At 39.9% G+C, this 17,882-nt stretch overlaps 2 protein-coding genes across 14 annotated transcripts in view; both read right to left on the bottom strand.

Annotated features, from left to right (window-relative positions):
• The window catches only part of camk2b1 (calcium/calmodulin-dependent protein kinase (CaM kinase) II beta 1), a 44,887-nt gene extending 39,612 nt beyond the window's left edge, over positions 1 to 5,275 (bottom strand). For 9 of the 13 annotated variants that reach the window (XM_079477752.1, XM_079477755.1, XM_079477749.1 and 6 more), the window contains exons 1-2: positions 4,982 to 5,251; positions 424 to 518 (exon numbers count right to left, since the gene is read on the bottom strand). In XM_079477752.1, the coding sequence (XP_079333878.1) occupies positions 424 to 518; positions 4,982 to 5,043 (157 nt within the window). In that variant the 5' untranslated portion in view covers positions 5,044 to 5,251. Of the gene's footprint in view, positions 1 to 423; positions 519 to 4,981 lie in introns of all 13 variants that reach the window. The other 4 variants (XM_079477756.1, XM_079477759.1, XM_079477753.1 and 1 more) reach the window with 2 other exon arrangements.
• Positions 5,276 to 6,092: 817 nt separating this feature from the next.
• LOC306904405 (protein transport protein Sec24C) lies at positions 6,093 to 17,582 on the bottom strand. The gene is made up of 21 exons (XM_079474280.1): positions 17,283 to 17,582; positions 16,579 to 16,861; positions 16,394 to 16,467; positions 16,161 to 16,229; positions 15,912 to 16,023; positions 13,336 to 13,463; positions 13,109 to 13,244; positions 12,800 to 12,903; positions 12,496 to 12,608; positions 11,946 to 12,137; positions 11,762 to 11,855; positions 11,560 to 11,664; positions 11,164 to 11,331; positions 10,587 to 10,689; positions 10,222 to 10,370; positions 9,892 to 10,030; positions 8,809 to 8,930; positions 7,753 to 7,932; positions 7,290 to 7,487; positions 7,038 to 7,127; positions 6,093 to 6,874 (listed from the first exon to the last, which is right to left on the bottom strand). The coding sequence occupies exons 2-21, from the start codon at positions 16,841 to 16,843 to the stop codon at positions 6,734 to 6,736; spliced, it is 2,682 nt and encodes an 893-aa protein (XP_079330406.1). The 5' UTR covers positions 16,844 to 16,861; positions 17,283 to 17,582; the 3' UTR covers positions 6,093 to 6,733.
• Between the last annotated feature and the right edge of the window lie 300 nt (positions 17,583 to 17,882).

Genomic DNA, 17,882 nt, shown 5'->3' with positions numbered 1-17,882 from the left:
TCAACAGCAGGACGCTGTAAAATAGGAAGATCTTTTCTGTCGTTGTAGTGGTAGTCTCTGTGAATTAGCTATGCTTTTTGGATTTGCCTTTGGCAATGACAGTTACCATGGATGCGGACTGATTTATAAATAGCTAGCCATAAACATATTTGAGAAAAGCTGTTTGAAATGTTCTGATTTTTTATGTTCAATCTGTTAAAATAATTATCTGATAAAAATTTTAATTTTATTTTTTAACAGAACCACATAAACCTCATGAAAGCAATCTTGAATCAGCAACACAACGTATGGAATCAAAATACAATATGTTATTATCTGAAACCAAAATAATTTTTGGTCAGTACAATATTCAATGTTGTCATCTTTGCTGTAGCGTCCATTATACATCACAAAAGTACAAAAAGGACGGAGAAACAAACTCACCTCTCGCGGAAAGCTTTTTGGTGTTGATTATTTTGGCTGCGTATTCTTGACCCGTGCTCAATTTCACACACCGTCTCACCACTGAAAACGCTCCCCTGGTAAAAAGACAAACACGTGTTTGTAAAGTTTCCTGACTGCACAATGAGTCTTTACATTGACAGTGAAGATTCTAAAGTTAAGTCAAAACATCCAGTTAAGTGCTTCAGATAATAGCTGTTTGTTTCCTTAGGGAATAAAAAGGAACCAAACGCCTATGATGGGACCCACAGATAAAAGTCCCCATTGAAGAAAGAGTTTACCACAAAAAATTGTATTCTGTAAGCATGCATTCACCCTCATGTAAAACAAAACTTATATATGACTTTCTTCTGTGGTAAACAAAAGAAGATATTTTGAGAAATGTTTTAGTGGTTTTGTGTCCATGGAATGGAAGTCAATGTGGGCCAACGTTCTTGTTCTGTAGATCACATTAGGGCTGTAGTCAACCAAAGAAATGCTTAGTCGACCAAAGTCCTGTCCTGCGCAGCGATCAGTCGACTAAAAAAAAAAAAAAAAAAAAAAGACGCGATGTTTTGCATTTTGATTGAACATTTATTAAACAATCGTCATAGAACATTTATAAAACAACAACGAAAAGACATCAATAATACATACAACTATAATAATAATACAATTCTTTGAAAATTAAGTGATTTTTTTTAAATAGCCGAAATTAAAGTATTTAAAGTTGGGGATGAAACATAGGCTAAAAAAAATAGGCAACTGGTCGACCAATGAGAATGTCAGTCGACCAAGACGGCATCGACCGATTAGTCGACTAAACGACTAAAGTTGACAGCCCTAGATCACATACAGGTTTGAAATGACATGAGGGTGAGTAGGAATGAATTTTTTTTTCTTCAGTGCTGGTGCTTTCCCTATGGTGATGGGGGCGGGACATTTTCGTTCTACAGCGCATTTTATTGGACACAATTAGTGAGTGCACTGTGAGTCATCAATATTTCTGGTGTGTATTTATCTTCTAAAAATTAATTTGAACTTTTAACAGGGCGCTTAACTGTGTCATGCTGGCAAACACCGTTTATAATGTCATCATGGGCTAAAAGGCATGACCAGTTTTTATGTGCACTGAGCCCCAAACTAAACTGCCAGTGTGATATCACTAGCACCTACTTTAGAAGGCCTAAAACAAACAAGCATTGACTAAAATATTTTTTTTAACAAAATTAAAAGAAAAAACCTCAAGTGGTTTCAAGTGGTCTTCAAACACAGCAGTTTTGTATTCCTCTTAAACATCCCTAGGTCATCCTGTCAGACTCTTCTGCTAGAGTGGTTGTTCGACTGTGGAGGCTGCAGTTACTAAACCAAGAGCCAATTATGGGGGCCTCTATTAATACAATTCTCGACTGGGTTTGTGTATTATGTTAATAAAATATGATGCAGTGGATTTGTCTTGTTAAAGGCTTCCGTCATCAATAACTACACAAACACTGAAACCGAGAAAAATGCCTTCAAGGTTTTCACACCAGCCAGTCATTGCAGCCAGTTACTGCAATTTTGACACTCTTATTTCTCTGAACAAGAAAAAATTGAACCAGGAGACTGGTCGATATACAGAACAGATGTCACAAAGCCCATTTCAAACCTTATCTTAATTTTGACCAAAAGTGTATTTACTGCACTTTGCCTTTGTAGGGCAGTAGAGTTCTTCTATACAGATGAAAAACAAACGCTGATTTGTAAACGTTGAAAATGTTTATCATTATCCTATCTTTGTCATTAATATGACCATGTTGGTTTCCATGGTTCTTTAGCGCATGTGGCTGTCAGTTTACAGGGCGATGTAATCTAATGGCTAAGATAAAGCCTGCTTTCTTTTACATTACAATGCCTAGTATGTCTATTTAATAGGGGTGCGACAATATATCGTCGCCCTTCTCTGTGCAATACAAGAATCGATGCGCTGCGCCAAATATCAATCATTTAATTCATTAATAAAACAAGACGCTCTATAAATATATTTCCAAGCGTTATTATATCATGGCTCCACTGGGTGGCCATTAACACCCAAACGAGGGAAACGTGAACAAACTAGTCTGAGAAAGAGTTTAAGGATTGCGTGTTAAATAAAATTTGCTCCATGCATATTTGTAAATGAACGTTAATGTGCTTAGATTTAATGCAAGTTGCTGCACTCAAATGTTTTTTTAGATTTCTTTTATTTAAGCTGGTTAACACCAAGATGTTCCCAGGTTTAAAGAAGTGGCTGTTAATTTTAGAAATGTGACAGTATAAACATTTTTAAACGTGTCAATGTTTTAAATGTGTCAGTTTACAAAGATAAGCTTTTAATTTAAGCATAAAATGTTCAATTTACTTGAAATGTTACTCATGTTGGTAATATATTAATTTACTTACTGAAAAAGTGTTGTGGACTTGAATAAGGAGACAAATGTTGCACTTAACCTTTTCATGAGCATTTTGTTTTCATAGTTTTTTTTGATGTACCGTTATAGAATAGCCAAACAATATATTAATTATCGTAGTATCATCACATCATGATATTATCGCATAGTGAACCATTAATCTTGATCCGTATCCTATTGTGAGGTACCCTGTGATTCCCAGCCCTACTATTTAACGGTCGCGGAGGCGGGGTGGGCAAGATCATTTCATGAAAGCAGGACCCACGGGTTGGAATAAGCCCTCACCCATGCCCCCATATTTTACGTAGGTGGTTCAGAAAGTCAAATTAGCATAATTTTATTTAAAACCATTTTAAGAAGATTCAACTTTTTAGAGCAGACCAGCATGTTAACATATTGTTAAATAGATTGAGCTGGAGTTCCTGTGTGTTTAAAAATGGATGCCGACGAGGGCTGAAGAGTTGGGAAATGGTGATCTTTTTATTTTCATTTATTCATTTAGCAGCAGCTTTTATCCAAAGAACAATACAAGAGCATTTAAAGGAGCAATGTGGAGATTTTAGCGGCCTCTAGTGGTGAGGTTGCAAATTGCATCCAACTGCTCACTCCACCCCTGTTAGAGCCGTCGAAAGGGAGGGGCTTTCGAAGCACATGATATTGTTGCGTTTTCGCTTCTTTGCCTGAGGAGACAATGTATTTACAAAATGCGCTCTTTAGAGCAGTTTGTCTGTTTAGGGTTAGAGTAGAAACAACATGGCAAATTCCATGCAAGGGGACCCACGCTCTAATAGCTCATCCCAAGGTAATAAAAACCTAACGCTTCATTATGTAAGGTCTTTATACACCTCAGAATTACGTATATTATATTGCATTTCTGTCAATAGAGGTTCGAAAAAAATTGCACATTGGCCCTTTAACATTTAAGCATTTGGTGCCATTACAGTGGGACAATAATTAGATCCTCAATAATTGCACACTTTACCTTTAAGACTATAAGAACATTACAGTGAGTGAGCACAGAAGACATACTGCATCGGCCCAGAGTAATATTCATGAACCAGTACCAATAATTAAAGTACTCATCAATGAAGCCTGCTTTTGTCAGACTGTTTAAAGCCCTTAGTGTCCATTAAGGTGATTTATAAAGACTGCATATGTGTTGGTGACAAGATTCCAGCTCCTTTATATCCACATCTCCCTGCATGACCAGGATGATGGGAGCACTGGGTAAAAGGCAGAGACCCAAACAGCTTTGACATCACATGCAACAACATCTGCATATTTCTAGAAGGATTTTTTGTAACAAACATAAGTAGCATCTTCAGTTGCTTCCAAGTGATGTTTCCAGAAAGTAACAAGTTGTGCTCTGAACTTCAGGCCTCGGGGTTCATCAGCCCTTTCACGAAACCCTCCTGCCGTGTTGTCCCTTCAGACGCCCAAAAGCATCACTATATAAACTTCTTGTCTTGTCACACAATTCCTTGCTCTTCATTTCCCAATCCTCGCTTTCCAACTACTGTTCCTGTTACATCTGATTCCCAGAGAAAATTTACATACACTCCATATTAAATCCCAGAGCTCAAGCGACCGATTTCCTCTCTGTTAAGTAATCGACCGTATTACATGCTTTTTATCTTTCAATAATCAGAAACAAAGTCAACAATCCCAGGAAACCAAGCAATTTATCAACTCAGTTTTATCGCAATATTTCTGCAAAGAAACGCCCATTTCTAAGTAAGTACATGTGAAGAGTTCGTAGCGTGGCTAAGTTACACCTTCAATGAAGCGTCTGAAAAGGCAGGATATATATGTGCATATGCACAAAACAGGACAATATCAGACACATGACATGCGTCAACGTTTGCACACAATGCACATTAACGGTGCACTTGGAAATAAATAAATAAATAAATAAACATCGCTCCGATGGGCGACGTTGCATCCAGGGAAACGTGGGGTTTGCTTTCATATCATAATAGGGGCTTTTAATGGTGGCTAACTAGGGTGTGCGTGTCTCTATCTCCTCCTTCTGTAACAGCAGTTTATCGGGGCAACACCGCCTGTGCAACCAACACCACACCTCAAGTTTACTCACAAATTAAGCATTTATAATGTCACAGAACAGTACTCACTTGCCCAGCTCCTCGTACAGCTGACATTCGTCCGTGAAGCGCGTACATGTAGTCGTGGCCATGTCTTCCCGTCTCGGACTCCGACACGCTTTAGGAATTTAAAAACCGTGCTTGTTTTCGGCGAGCTAGCGAACTGCGGCAAACGTCCGGGATATTCGCCTCGATCTTGCGCTCGAAAAAAAGCCCGATATGCCTTGAAATGACAGGTTGATGGTGTGTAGGGTAGCGGGTACTCTGACGGCGGGCGTCCTCACCCCCGCGCTGTGCTCCAATTGCCTGCCTTCAAAATAGACTGCGAGAGCGCCTGACAGACGACTCGCGGGCGACACCCATCGATAGCGTGCGGTACTGGCGCGCGTGGGCTGGTTAGTGTTATTGTAACTCCAAATAGGGGCAAACTGTGAGGGGGCTATTTGTATTGCGATAAGCTATTACGTAGTGGTGATAGTTTCGCCTGAAGCCATATACATGTACAAATAAAACACCAACAGAGTAAATATAAATAAAAAACTAATAGGCTTGTAGGCAAAGCATATCTGTCACAAAGATTGTATATCACGTCGTTCATAAAACATTCACGTGCACGAATGGCTTAGGATATTGTGCTGGATGCTTCCCTAAGTATTTATTTTTTAACAATAAAAACATATTTAGGTGGTCATTTGTACTTAAATGCAACAATACCAATAGTAACAAACTGCCACAAAAAATGATTACTTTACATTTACTATAATATAACCATGGTTAATTTTCCAATGCAATGCATGTGCAATAATAAACAATCATCTTTGGCAATCCTTGGATTCAGTGTTTTTTAGTGCTCAAATCCATGAAATCAAAACATTCTCAGCTAATGATTATAATGTGATGACCTTTTATTATAGCATACTGCTCATTGAGGTCATCTGGACATTAGATAACAAATGTAGACGCCAACTCTGATATTATATTCTCAGCCCAATGTCAAAATCATTAACCCCAATTACGCAAATTAGTTTTGGTATGACTCATTAGAAATGATCCTCATTAGCGTTTGGCCCTCTGTATATGGAGGAGTTGAACAAATGCACATGAGCATATACTGTGGAAAACAGAGGAGTGAGTCATGACTGCTGATTAATTGTAATTTTATTTGTGGTATTTCCATAATTTGTAGTCAAATATCTTTACGATACAAAATAAATGTTAAATAAATAACAGAGTTGGAAAATGTATTCACACGCTGATGGAACTCTTTAAAAATACATTAAATATTGAGATCAAAATTTAAAAACATTAACACACGTTAACTCACGACTGCCTGTAATCGTCAATTCGTAGATTAATTTGAATTACAAAAGTCATCAACCAAACATTAATATGAATCCACATTCAAAGCCACACACGCACTGGAAACAAGAAATCATTGATAAAAGAGTCTTTCCTGGAAGTACAAATGGTATTTGCAGGCATCTGGATCCCTTAAATATTAAAGGACTAATTTTACTGTTCTGTGTTTCTTTCCTTTTATCTGCAATGAGTACAGATCTTAAACTAAACTGGTCACATTGTATTTGTAACTAATACAGTCTTCAAGTATTCAAGAAGCAAATGTTCTATGAGAAGTTCTTGCAGAGTTTATTTGAGACTGACATCTTGCCGTTTCTCATTGATGTTATTCCTCGACAGGTAGACAACAAGGGAAATAATACAATATGAAGAACTTCACACAAATGTCAAATCTGACAGCCAGGTGTGTATGTCAAGAAACCATTATACAATAAGTCGCAGTGAATTAACATGAAGGTGAAAAAGAAAATCAGCATATGATGCTCCACCGTTAGGACTCTTGTCCTCCACAAGGAGGTGCTGGAGAGACTCTTCACAGTTGTCACCCTCCTTCACCATTTTGAGCTGTATAAAAAGCAAAAGAAATGTTACACAACACAGTGTTTAAACATGCACACGTTTTAAACAAATATGGTTAAATGCAAGCCTAAACTCTGTCAATTCTATTTACACAACCTGTCAGCTCTTCACTTAAACATTCTGGAAGTGAGTCATGTGATACATTCACCTGCAGAGTAACAGCTGCCTGGGATTGCAAAGAGCATATGAGATCTCTTGTGCTGATGGAGAGGAAGTTCTCGAGAACAGGCAGCCTAATCTACATAAACACAAAACATAAGTGAGATCAGAGAAATATAATCCAAGCGCACCCTGTGGATGAGCATCAAAAGAAAATGAAGATCGTGTGGTGGGAAATGGGGTTTGAAATTTAAAATTGAGTTTGAAAAACGCAGCCGAGCTCTGCGTGTCTCTGTCTCACCTTGCCAGATGTGAGGCTGGAGAAGGAGTTGGTGTTGAAAAGCTGCAAGAGGGTTTGAGGGGGCACACGGCTGCCCACCCAAAGAAGCAGTGCCAGCGGGCAGTAGATCAGATAGAGACCCCCTTGATCTAGGCTGGACGCTGTGCAGCGCACCGTTTCTTCTACGCATGGCATATTGGTATTCCCACCGGAGACAGGCTGTAAAGGGTGAAGACATTAAGTTGGATTAAGTTTGCTTTGAAATTAAAAAGGACATATAATAGATCACATGCAAACTTTTACAATGCAAAGCTTTATCACTAGACTATTTAAACTAAGCTCCAAAAATAAGAATGCTCCTATTTTTCTGACTCTTGATGTACTTCAATAAAAACGCCAACAAGACAAAATATTTCGGACAAAAAATGTCTCGTTTTAGTGACTAATATGGATGAACAGAATGTTCTAGATGTCTGTCTCTCACCAAAGGCAGAATATGTGGGTAGAACTGAGAAGCGGTGCTCATCGTGTCCATGGAGACAATGAGGCAACGCAGTTGTAGACGCTGCTGTACAGAGCTACGCAGCCCTGGCAGCAGCACCTCACTCTTGCGCAGACTGTTAATGTAGACAGGAAGGGCTTTAAGAAACTGAGGCAACACCAGCTTCGAGAGGGAAAGAGAGAGAGAGAATTACGATAAAGCAATATTCACACAGAACTCAATTACTTGGATCCACATTTAAAACGCACTCACTCCATTATCCAAATGAAATAGGATTCACAAAGAACGGCTGTGTCGGTAATGTTAACTGCGCTCGAATAGCCATCAAGCATTTCTAATATAGCTAATGGAAACATTAGCTGAAACTCATTCAAGTACAATTTATCCAATTGGAGTTCTAGGACATTCGACTGTCAGTCATTTCCTAAAGACTTTGAATTTTCAAGCAAGCATAAAAAAGTTCACAATTCTAAGGCAATTAAAATCAAGCGGACTGAAAATAGCTTGCTTTTATAAATTAGTAACTGATCATAAGGCCTTGACAGAATCGGATGATTTTCCCCCACACATTTTATTTACTAATAGGGGGAAGTCTTCAAGATTCGTTGGAAATGGTTTAAATTAGACCTTCATTAAAAAGAAAACAGAAAAACTTAAATGGACAGTTCACCCAAAAAATTAAATTCTGTCTTCCTTTACTCAGCCCCAAATCTGTATAAATGTATTTGTTCTGATGGACACAGAGAAAGATTTTTGGAAGAGTGCCGGTTACCCAACAGTTCTTGGCCACAACTGACTACCATAGTAGGCAAAATGACAATGGTAGTCAAAAGTGCCCCAGAGCTGTTTACTTTTCAACATTCTTCCTGCTATGGTAGTCAATAGTGGTCAAGAACTGTTTAAGGCATTTTCCCAAACATCTTTCACAGTGTTCATCAGAACAAAGAAATGCAAACAGATTTGAGGGTGAGTAAATGAAAACATTATTTTTGGGTGAACTGTTCCTCTAAGAAAAAGATAATGTATAATTTAACTGACCTGTCCTGGGGACACAGCTGTAGTGCAGTTGTGTCTCCTAAAGCAAGCTAACATCTCAGTAACTTCTGTTTGTAACTCCTCTCGCAAGGACTGCAGTGGACTCTCCAGGGCTAAAGAATACACTGACATGCAAAATTTGATAAGCTAAAATAGATAGATAACATGACATATTGGTGATTGATCAGTCAATGAGAACTGCCATTAGCAACACATTTGTTTGCTTAAATGTGACAGGACAGGATCGTCAATACAAAACAAACATGTGGGACAAGACTAAATCTTTTTGGAAATTGATTGGATTGTAGATGATACATACCAGAATGGAACAAGACATGAATGTGAGTTTGCTAAATCAGTGCATAAATAGGAATTTGGCTATTGTATTGATCCAGAATTGTGCTTGTAAAGACAAACATTTCTTGAAATACCATAAATGAATTAGCAATTCACAATAAGTAATGTGCCCTAGAAGTAAAAACAAGGTCAGATACGATTTTATGTTGACTTGTTGAAATAGTCCACTCTAAAATGAAAATTCCACCATCAATGGTGGTAATCATTCACTTCTATAGAGGGTATGCATTGCCGTAACTTTCCAATGTGAATACGCCGGGACACGCCCCCCCTTGAGCACCAGGACATATGAGTGATAAAATACGCAACAAAATGGCAGAGGAGAATAGGAGAAACAAAGAGACCGAGACTAAAACACGCAATTATTTGCTGAAATTATAAGCAGCTGGACTCGACGGCGATCCGACTGAAAATGTTATGTGGAATTGCATTTCCTGATATTGTAAGCAGTCATTTTGCAGAATGTTTTGCCCCTCACATGGTAAAGTGGTGACACATCCATACCCTCTATTGCATGGACAAAAAAACATTGCAAGTCAACCATTGTTCGGTTTACAACATTCTTCAAAATATCTTCTTTTGTGTTCTGTGAAAGAGCGTTGAAATGACAAGAGGGTGAGTCAATTATGACAGAATTTTGAGTTTTGGGTGAACTATCCTTTTAAGAACATTGTAGATCCAAACTGTGTCAGAATGGGCATGTTACAGAGCGAACAGTCTTTTGCATACTTTTCTTGCAGTAGAATGTGAGGAGACTCTCAGCCTGGCTGCTTCTAAAGGTGTCGAGCAGCTGATGGGAACTAGGCAGAGTAACAGTGTGTATCCGCTTCCTGCTCTCGCCGGAGGACGTACTGTAGGACAGAGCAAACTACAACAACAGAGATTCATCAATCAGAACAAAAACACACAAAGTTGTTCTTTCATCAAATATTTTGTATCTCTATTACACTAAAATAAAAAGAATAACCCATAAATATGATTGAAATTTGAGAATCATATATTACAATGATTTGATTATATACTGTATCCATGCATCCGATCAAATGACATCCATCCAACCTGTATGGCGACACCCCTGGCTTCATCTAGAGATTTGTTGTGCGTGAACTCAAATGCCATAGCTGTGCGCCAATCAAGCGCTGCCATGGCAACACGGCTGGTGTCAGGACCGGCGATGAAGGCGCCATAGCAACCAGATATGCGCATCTCTGCAGAGACATAGTGACAGAGCTGTTAATGTACCCACCAGCAATTTACAAATAACATCTGCCATTCATACAATCACAGTTATTCATGTTGAATCACTGTAACTATGTATTCAAACTACACAAACGACTGAATTCAAGGCAGATAACATTGTTTTATAAATGACCCATATATGTAAACATTGTGTTTGAACGTCTTGAAGATGTTCTTTTGATTACCTTTACTGACAAAGACCTTTAGCTGAGCTTTGAAGGCCATCTGCATGTTCACACATCTGCTCAGATCAGCTTGGAAGCGTTCCTGCTCCATTTCCATCTCCATCTTAAATGTATGAAATAATGAAATTAAATTACAATTCTTAAACTATTGCACATTGATTTTTCATACAGTATATGATTCTACACACAAAATACAAATGCTACTTGGTTTCTCCTCATTTAGCAGACACAGTTCATGAAAAGCAGTAATTGTTGTCCTCTTGGGCTGACACAGTAAAATGGAACTAAGGTGGCACTAAGTCAGGAAGGAGACCTTTCTAACTCTTGCAGATAATAAAAAGGCCCTACTCGCCTCTAACAACCTCTTCTGTATTAACAACGGAGCGCTTTCAAAGGGCTATCACTACCCATTATAACATTCCAGGCTAATTCTTGACACCATGGGTTTGTTTTTAAAGTTTAAATCTGTGTAGTAGTTCGTTTTGATGGGCTTCCAAGGTTTGAGATGAGCTTGTTCTGATATAACAAGCCATGAGGGTGCATTTGATGGCAAGCAAGTATACCCAACATTTATTACCTGCAGACTATTATAGCAGATTAGGCCACCCCCTGTCAGAAAGGGGATGTGCCCTGGCCAAGCTCCACCCACTTCTTGGTCAGAGAACACGAAGGTGTGGATGCAGCAGCCTTGATTGACACACTCTTTAGCCAATGAGGTGGAAGAGTCTGGTCCTTGAAAGATGGACTTGCATAGAAACAAAAGGTAGCAGAGGAATTTGAGAGATACCCGACCGAAAGTCCATTTTCTTAATGAATGAATTTGTCCTGTTTTTTAATAAAATAAAAAGATTATGATACCCGATACATCAAAAGTAGTTTATTACTTCATTGTTTTAAGCATAGAAATGTGTTAAGGCGTATCGTTAAAACATTTAACAATGGAACAAGTTTAGTTCCATATTATTTGGCTCACCTTTAATTTACTAGAACTGAAAAATACAGAGGAGTTTTTGTCCTCTGTGCATTCAGTCAAAGGCGAGGAATGAAAGATCAGTAACTTTCCTGGAGACTCTGAGGCCTATTGAAATATAACATAGTAAGAGATTTGTAAACAACATGAACTGCAAAATAATTTTATTTCAATTGCTTTTGTGAATGGTTTAGGACTATCTTACCTGAAAAATCTTCACTGCAGCAGAAACAGGAAGATCTTGTGAGGCGCATCTTTCATCTGATTTAGGCTTAAAAAGTGCTATTTCCTGTAGAACTCTGCCAAAGAAAAATAATTATTGTTGAACGTTTGACATAACATTAATATCTTTTTCATAAGGGTAAACCACTAGCAAAAAAAATCTAAACCTTTCAACTTTGTGTCTGCAGTCTTTCAGTGGCACCAGAAGACCTTCTGAAAAAGGAAGTTCCATCTCCTCACAGTCAGTGATGATCATCATGTGGGGCCGGGACAGAGCTGGACTCAGGTTATACAGGTGGATCCGACTGTCATAGGTCATCACACCAACTCGAAGATCTGATTGGTCGGCTCCTTCAGTCCTAAATCAATGTTCAAGTTCAAGAAAAGCAATTTGCAGCTCATTTGTCGTGAGAAATATGAAATTTACTTAATTTTATCCATCGTGAATGAACTGGTTTATACAATGTTGGTCTAGAATTCAATATATTTAGAATATATTTATTAGGGCGATTAATCGCGCTTAATTACACCCAGAATTCACGGTTGTGTTTACAAAATATATGTCTGTGTACTTATAAACACAAAAACATACTGCCAAATTAATATATGTACATCCACAAAATGTATATTGCACAGTTCACAAACATATATTATTAAATCGCGATTAACCTAATTAGATATACATGTCTAAATAGGTGGTCAAGAACTGTCCCTTACCCTTGCAAAATCTGTAATTGGGAACAAATCTGCTGGCATATGAGGTCTAGATGACCCGTCCTCATCGCGCTGGCAGAAACATCTATTGCCAGCATCAACACAGCAGCATTGGACTGGTTAAAAGATGGAGAAATTACTGCAAATTAAGACATAAAACAATAGTTTCCCAAAAACAAGAGCTATGCAATAACAATTCTAACTCGTACTTGAGTGAAAAAATTGTTACAAAACAATGTCATAAGTGCAGTAACCGATTGTAATGGAGCATAAATGAAATTTAAACCAATGTCGTGTCAATCCTTACCATCTGTTTCTCCAGAATTTCATACGAACCGAGACTGAGCTCAGGTTTTCTTTCGTTGTCTACACGGCGGCCCTGATTGGTGGGCTGATAGGACTGCCACGGCACTGGGAGACAGATAAGTTAGTATGTTTCAAAAACACTTCAGGCCAAACAAGGTTTAAGGTTGAGTCAGAGTGACTTTGCTAATACAGAAAGAAAAAAAAAGATTCAGATTTGTTTAGTAGCAAAACTGAACTGATTTTGTATATATTTGATCTACAAAATAACAGTCTGGATAATCTACATGTACAAGAAGAAAGTCCAGCTGACCTTCAGAGAGTGTGTCACAGAAGGGACAGTAGAATCTTTGCCCACAGTCCTGCCAGCCCATAGCAGGGCTCATGAAGGCCCCGCAGTGCCCGCAGCCCTTAACACAATCCCCTGCTTCACACACTGGTACTGAGCGCTGCAGAAAACATCCACATGTCACGTTTCAAACATTTTGAAACATTTGGCTGATTCAACAAGGTCAGTCAAACCATCTTCTCTCTTAATACCTCTCCTCTCTCAGGCACGGCCAGCGGGAGCACAGTTGCACCGAGAGGTAGGTGGCTCTTCTGCGCTGACTTAACATCTACAGGGAAGCAGTAGGTCGTGCAGCGGATGAAATGTGGTGTGGCATTACCTGCAGCGCAAAGTAAACAACAATTTATTGGGTATATAGTATGATATCAAATCAAACGTATATCAAACATATAGTATAAAATTTATATTTTACCAAAAATGTGCTGATTATTATTTAATTGTTTCTATTAAATGTTTAGATTTCAAGAGTTATATATGATATTAATATACAGTAAAGTTATAATATTAACATATTATCATTTTTTCTTAGTAACTGTAATCCTATCCATCCATCCATCCATTTTCTACCGCTTATCCGGGGCCGGGTCGCGGGGGCAGCGGTCTAAGCAGAGATGCCCAGACATCCCTCACCCTAGACACTTCCTCTAGCTCTTCCGGGGGGACACCGAGGCGTTCCCAGGCCAGCCGGGAGACATAGTCCCACCAGCATGTCCTAGGTCTTCCCCGGGGTCTCCTCCCGGTCGGACGGGCCCTGAACACCTTCCGGGGAAGGCGTCCAGTAGGCATCCGTAACAGATGCCCAAGCCACCTCAGCTGACCCCTCTCGATGTGGAGGAGCAGCGGCTCTACTCCGAGCTCCTCCCGGGTGACCGAGCTTCTCACCCTATCTCTAAGGGATCGCCCAGCCACCCTGCGGAGGAAGCTCATTTCAGCCGCCTGTATCCGGGATCTTGTCCTTTCGGTCATGACCCAAAGCTCATGACCATAGGTGAGAGTAGGAACGTAGATTGACCGGTAAATTGAGAGCTTCGCCTTGCGGCTCAGCTCTTTCTTCACCACGACGGACCGGTACATCGACCGCATTACTGCAGAAGCTGCACCGATCCGTCTGTCAATCTCCCGTTCCATCCTTCCCTCACTCGTGAACAAGACCCCGAGATACTTAAACTCCTCCACTTGAGGAAGGAACTCTCCTCAAGTGGAGACTAGCACAGAAGTCCAATAACTGAACACCGCTCGGGTTCAGATCAGGGGGGCCGTTCCTCCCAATCACGCCCCTCCAGGTGTCACTGTCGTTGCCCACATGGGCGTTGAAGTCCCCCAGTAGGACGACGGAGTCCCCAGTCGGAGCACTTTCCAGCACCCCTCCCAGGGACTCCAAGAAGGTCGGGTACTCTGCACTGCCGTTCGGCCCGTAGGCACAAACAACAGTGAGAGACCTAACCCCGACCCGTAGGCGCAGGGAGACGACCCTCTCGTTCACCGGGGTAAACTCCAACACATGGCGGGAGAGCTGGGGGGCTATAAGCAAACCCACACCAGCCCGCCGCCTCTCACCATGGGCAACTCCAGAGTGGTGAAGTGTCCATCCTCTCTCGAGGAGTGTGGTTCCAGAGCCCAAGCCATGCGTAGAGGTGATCCCGACTATCTCTAGTCGGAACCTCTCAACTTCACGCACCATCTCAGGCTCCTTCCCCGCCAGCGAGGTGACGTTCCACGTCCCTAGAGCTAGCTTCCGTATCCAGGGATCGGGCTGTCGAGGCACTCTCCTCCGACTGCCGCCCGATCCACTCTGCACCGACCCCCTATGGTCCCTCCCGCACGTGGTGAGCCCACGGGAAGGCGGCCCCACGTCGCTCCTTCAGGCTGAGCCCGGCCGGACCCCGTGGGGAAAGGCCCGGCCACCAGGCGCTCGCATACGAGCACCGACCCTGGGCCTGGCTCCAGGGTGGTGCCCCGGTTGCGCCATACCGGGCGACGTCACGGTCCTTGGTATTTTTAACATCATAAGGGATTTTCGAACCACTCTTAGTCTGACCCGTCGCCTAAGACCTGTTTGCCTTGGGAGACTCTACCAGGGGCATATAGCCCCCGACAACATAGCTCCTAGGGTCACTCGGGTACTCAAACCCCTCCACCACGGTAAGGTGGCGGTTCAAGGAAGGGAACTGTAATCCTAATTAAATAAAAATAATATATGGACTAGATGCACTAACCAGCTCCAAAGGTACTATATACATACAAATCTAATAAAAAGTAAACAAAAAAGCTCACATCACATTTACAATCACTGTGTACATTGGGCTCATATTTAATTCTATAAAATTAATAAAAAAGTATACAGTATTTACATTTAAAAAATAAATGATTATTAATTATTTTATTATTTATATATATATATATATATATATATATATATATAATGTATAAAATAAAATGGAACAGAGATGTGTAATGAAAGTTTAAAGCATATTTCGTGTTGGTCCCATTTTTCTATACAGTAACATACCTACTTTTAAGTGTTGCAGCATTTATGAGACTGAATAACAACCTCTCTGTTTATCATGACAGCTGTTTCTGGCAGACAGGAGCAGCTTGTCAATATTTCATTACCTTTGTGTGTCTGTATCGATCATTGCCTGCCAGTCAGTTAAAGTCAATATAATTTCTCAGTACAACAAAACCAGGTACAGCAGTTTAATATTTCATACGAACTTGGGAATAAAGTCAAAAATGATGTGGCTAAATTTGGCAGCAGTGACAGCACCTCTGTCCTCCAGGGTGCATCGTGTTGAGGAGAGAGGGGGAACGGAGGATTTGGACTTCGAAACAAACACTTTCCCTTCCCACTGGACCCTGTCATCTTTGATCACATGCACCTGTGTGTTTAAAATGGAAACTGACATTGAAACAAAGCAACACAGTCTTACAGAAAAGAGGAAAGACGCCTGAACTATCAGACTTATATAATATATAAGACATATTGTGTTTATATAAAATGCAGATACATGCTTACCACACTGGGTAGAAACTGAGGATCCAGACCGTATCGTGACTCTGACTTAGAATTTGATGTTGGACTCGTCTAACAAAGAGACAAAAAGTCTTAGTTAAAGTAGTTCCCAATGTAAATCCAAATGAATAATGTACGTAAAAAATAATGATATGTTTATATTAAATATATATATGTAAGCTCTTATACAGTAATGTACAGTAAGTGGGAGTTTGTGATAACTGCAATGATCTTACTGGTAATGAGCAGCTTCCCAGCAGCATCTCTTGAGTCTTCATGTTTGAAATCTCAGGAACAGACTTACATACACCTGTGACAGGAGATTAAAAATAAAGGGATTAAAATGTTCTGAATGTCCTCCAAAAGATGGTTAAATTACATTATTCTGTACACACATGACAATAAAATAATCTATTCTTACCCTGGTAGCTTTGCTGTGACGTGTCCCAGTACAGCGACTGAGGCCGAGCCCCTGAGCAGGTCACAGGTTCGTGGGTCATCGGAGCCAAGCTCCCTTCTGTGCTGCTCTGATGTTTTGGGTTCATATATGGGTAGTGATATGGAGGAGGACAGGTTGCGTTAGGTTGCCAGCTGGCTGGAGACACGGCTGGGGTCATGTGGTTCTGTCCGGCCCATGACTGTGGTTGTAAATGTGTAAAGCTTGTATTTACTGCAGGAACATCCATTTTACCATCTTCTTACCTCTAAAAATCACAGACAACATAAAGAGGAATAGTACATACAATTATTTCCATTACAAATGGCATTATGAACAATCGGCTGCCTTTTTACCATTAAAACTGTAACAGTTCTTTATATCTAGTGTTGTGGGTCCTATTTCAGTAATGGTGTCAGCGCCACACAACATCCCACAAATAAAAGCCAACACAAGATCCCAAAAAAACATAAGAGTGTTCATTCAAAGCCAATACAAGTGGTAATACAACCAGGTTTTATAACAAAATGTATTAAAGAGTCATTCATGAACTACAGTATCAAATACTGATCAGCTGATCACCCACATCACCTGTATAACGCTAGCCCGCTGTGTGCTACACGCGCTTTTTAATGTACGGATTTCAATTGATTTGATATTTATTTTTAAAGAACATGATAACAATTTACCGTACAATACGTCACGTCGGGAGATGACAGCTGTATTTGTCGTCCTGTTAAATAATAAAGAGATTGTTGGTGTTATTGATACGGGAAGCGCTTAGCCTGTGTCCTGTCTCTTGTGGTCTCCGTTAGTGCGTCTACATTTCTTCATTTACTTCGCTGCTTAGAAGACATCTCGAGAAACATAAAAAAGTCAATATTTTATTTGGACTCCTGCCTTTCGTTTAGACAACACGCCGTATTCGTTTAAGTAATGGATATCTCGCGTACTGTATGTACACACACAAGATGCGCAATATCGAATATGACCTTAAGGTGGCAGCACAGTATATTAAAACCAGTTCGCCCGTCACACGTTTGCCCTCAATGCACAATTTAACGGAAAAACATGCAGAAAGCATAATATAACTTATTTTGAGTTATATCATTTATAATTGTATATATTTTTTAAATAGTAATATTCGTATAATAAATATGTATAGGTTTACTTTTGAATTAATCGTCTAGTCATTGAAAATGCCAAGTGAACAAAAAATGTCGATTGTTTTGCATACTGCATGGTATTTATACAATTATTAAACCGTTTTTACATACACAATTTTAAAC

The sequence above is a fragment of the Barbatula barbatula genome, assembly GCF_947034865.1.
Source record: "Barbatula barbatula genome assembly, chromosome: 2".
Classification (NCBI taxonomy): domain Eukaryota; kingdom Metazoa; phylum Chordata; class Actinopteri; order Cypriniformes; family Nemacheilidae; genus Barbatula; species Barbatula barbatula.
This window is presented reverse-complemented; position numbering and strand designations above follow the sequence as displayed.

Excerpts from the sequence above, each read along its gene's own strand:
- LOC306904405 (XM_079474280.1), bottom strand. The coding sequence starts at position 16,843 with ATGGATGTTCCTGCAGTAAATACAAGCTTTACACATTTACAACCACAG. Across the intron at positions 16,468-16,578 it reads GTCACAGCAAAGCTACCAGG|GTGTATGTAAGTCTGTTCCT; the intron begins GTAAGAATAGAT and ends CTCCTGTCACAG. Across the intron at positions 10,690-11,163 it reads TCTGCTATAATAGTCTGCAG|ATGGAGATGGAAATGGAGCA; the intron begins GTAATAAATGTT and ends CATACATTTAAG.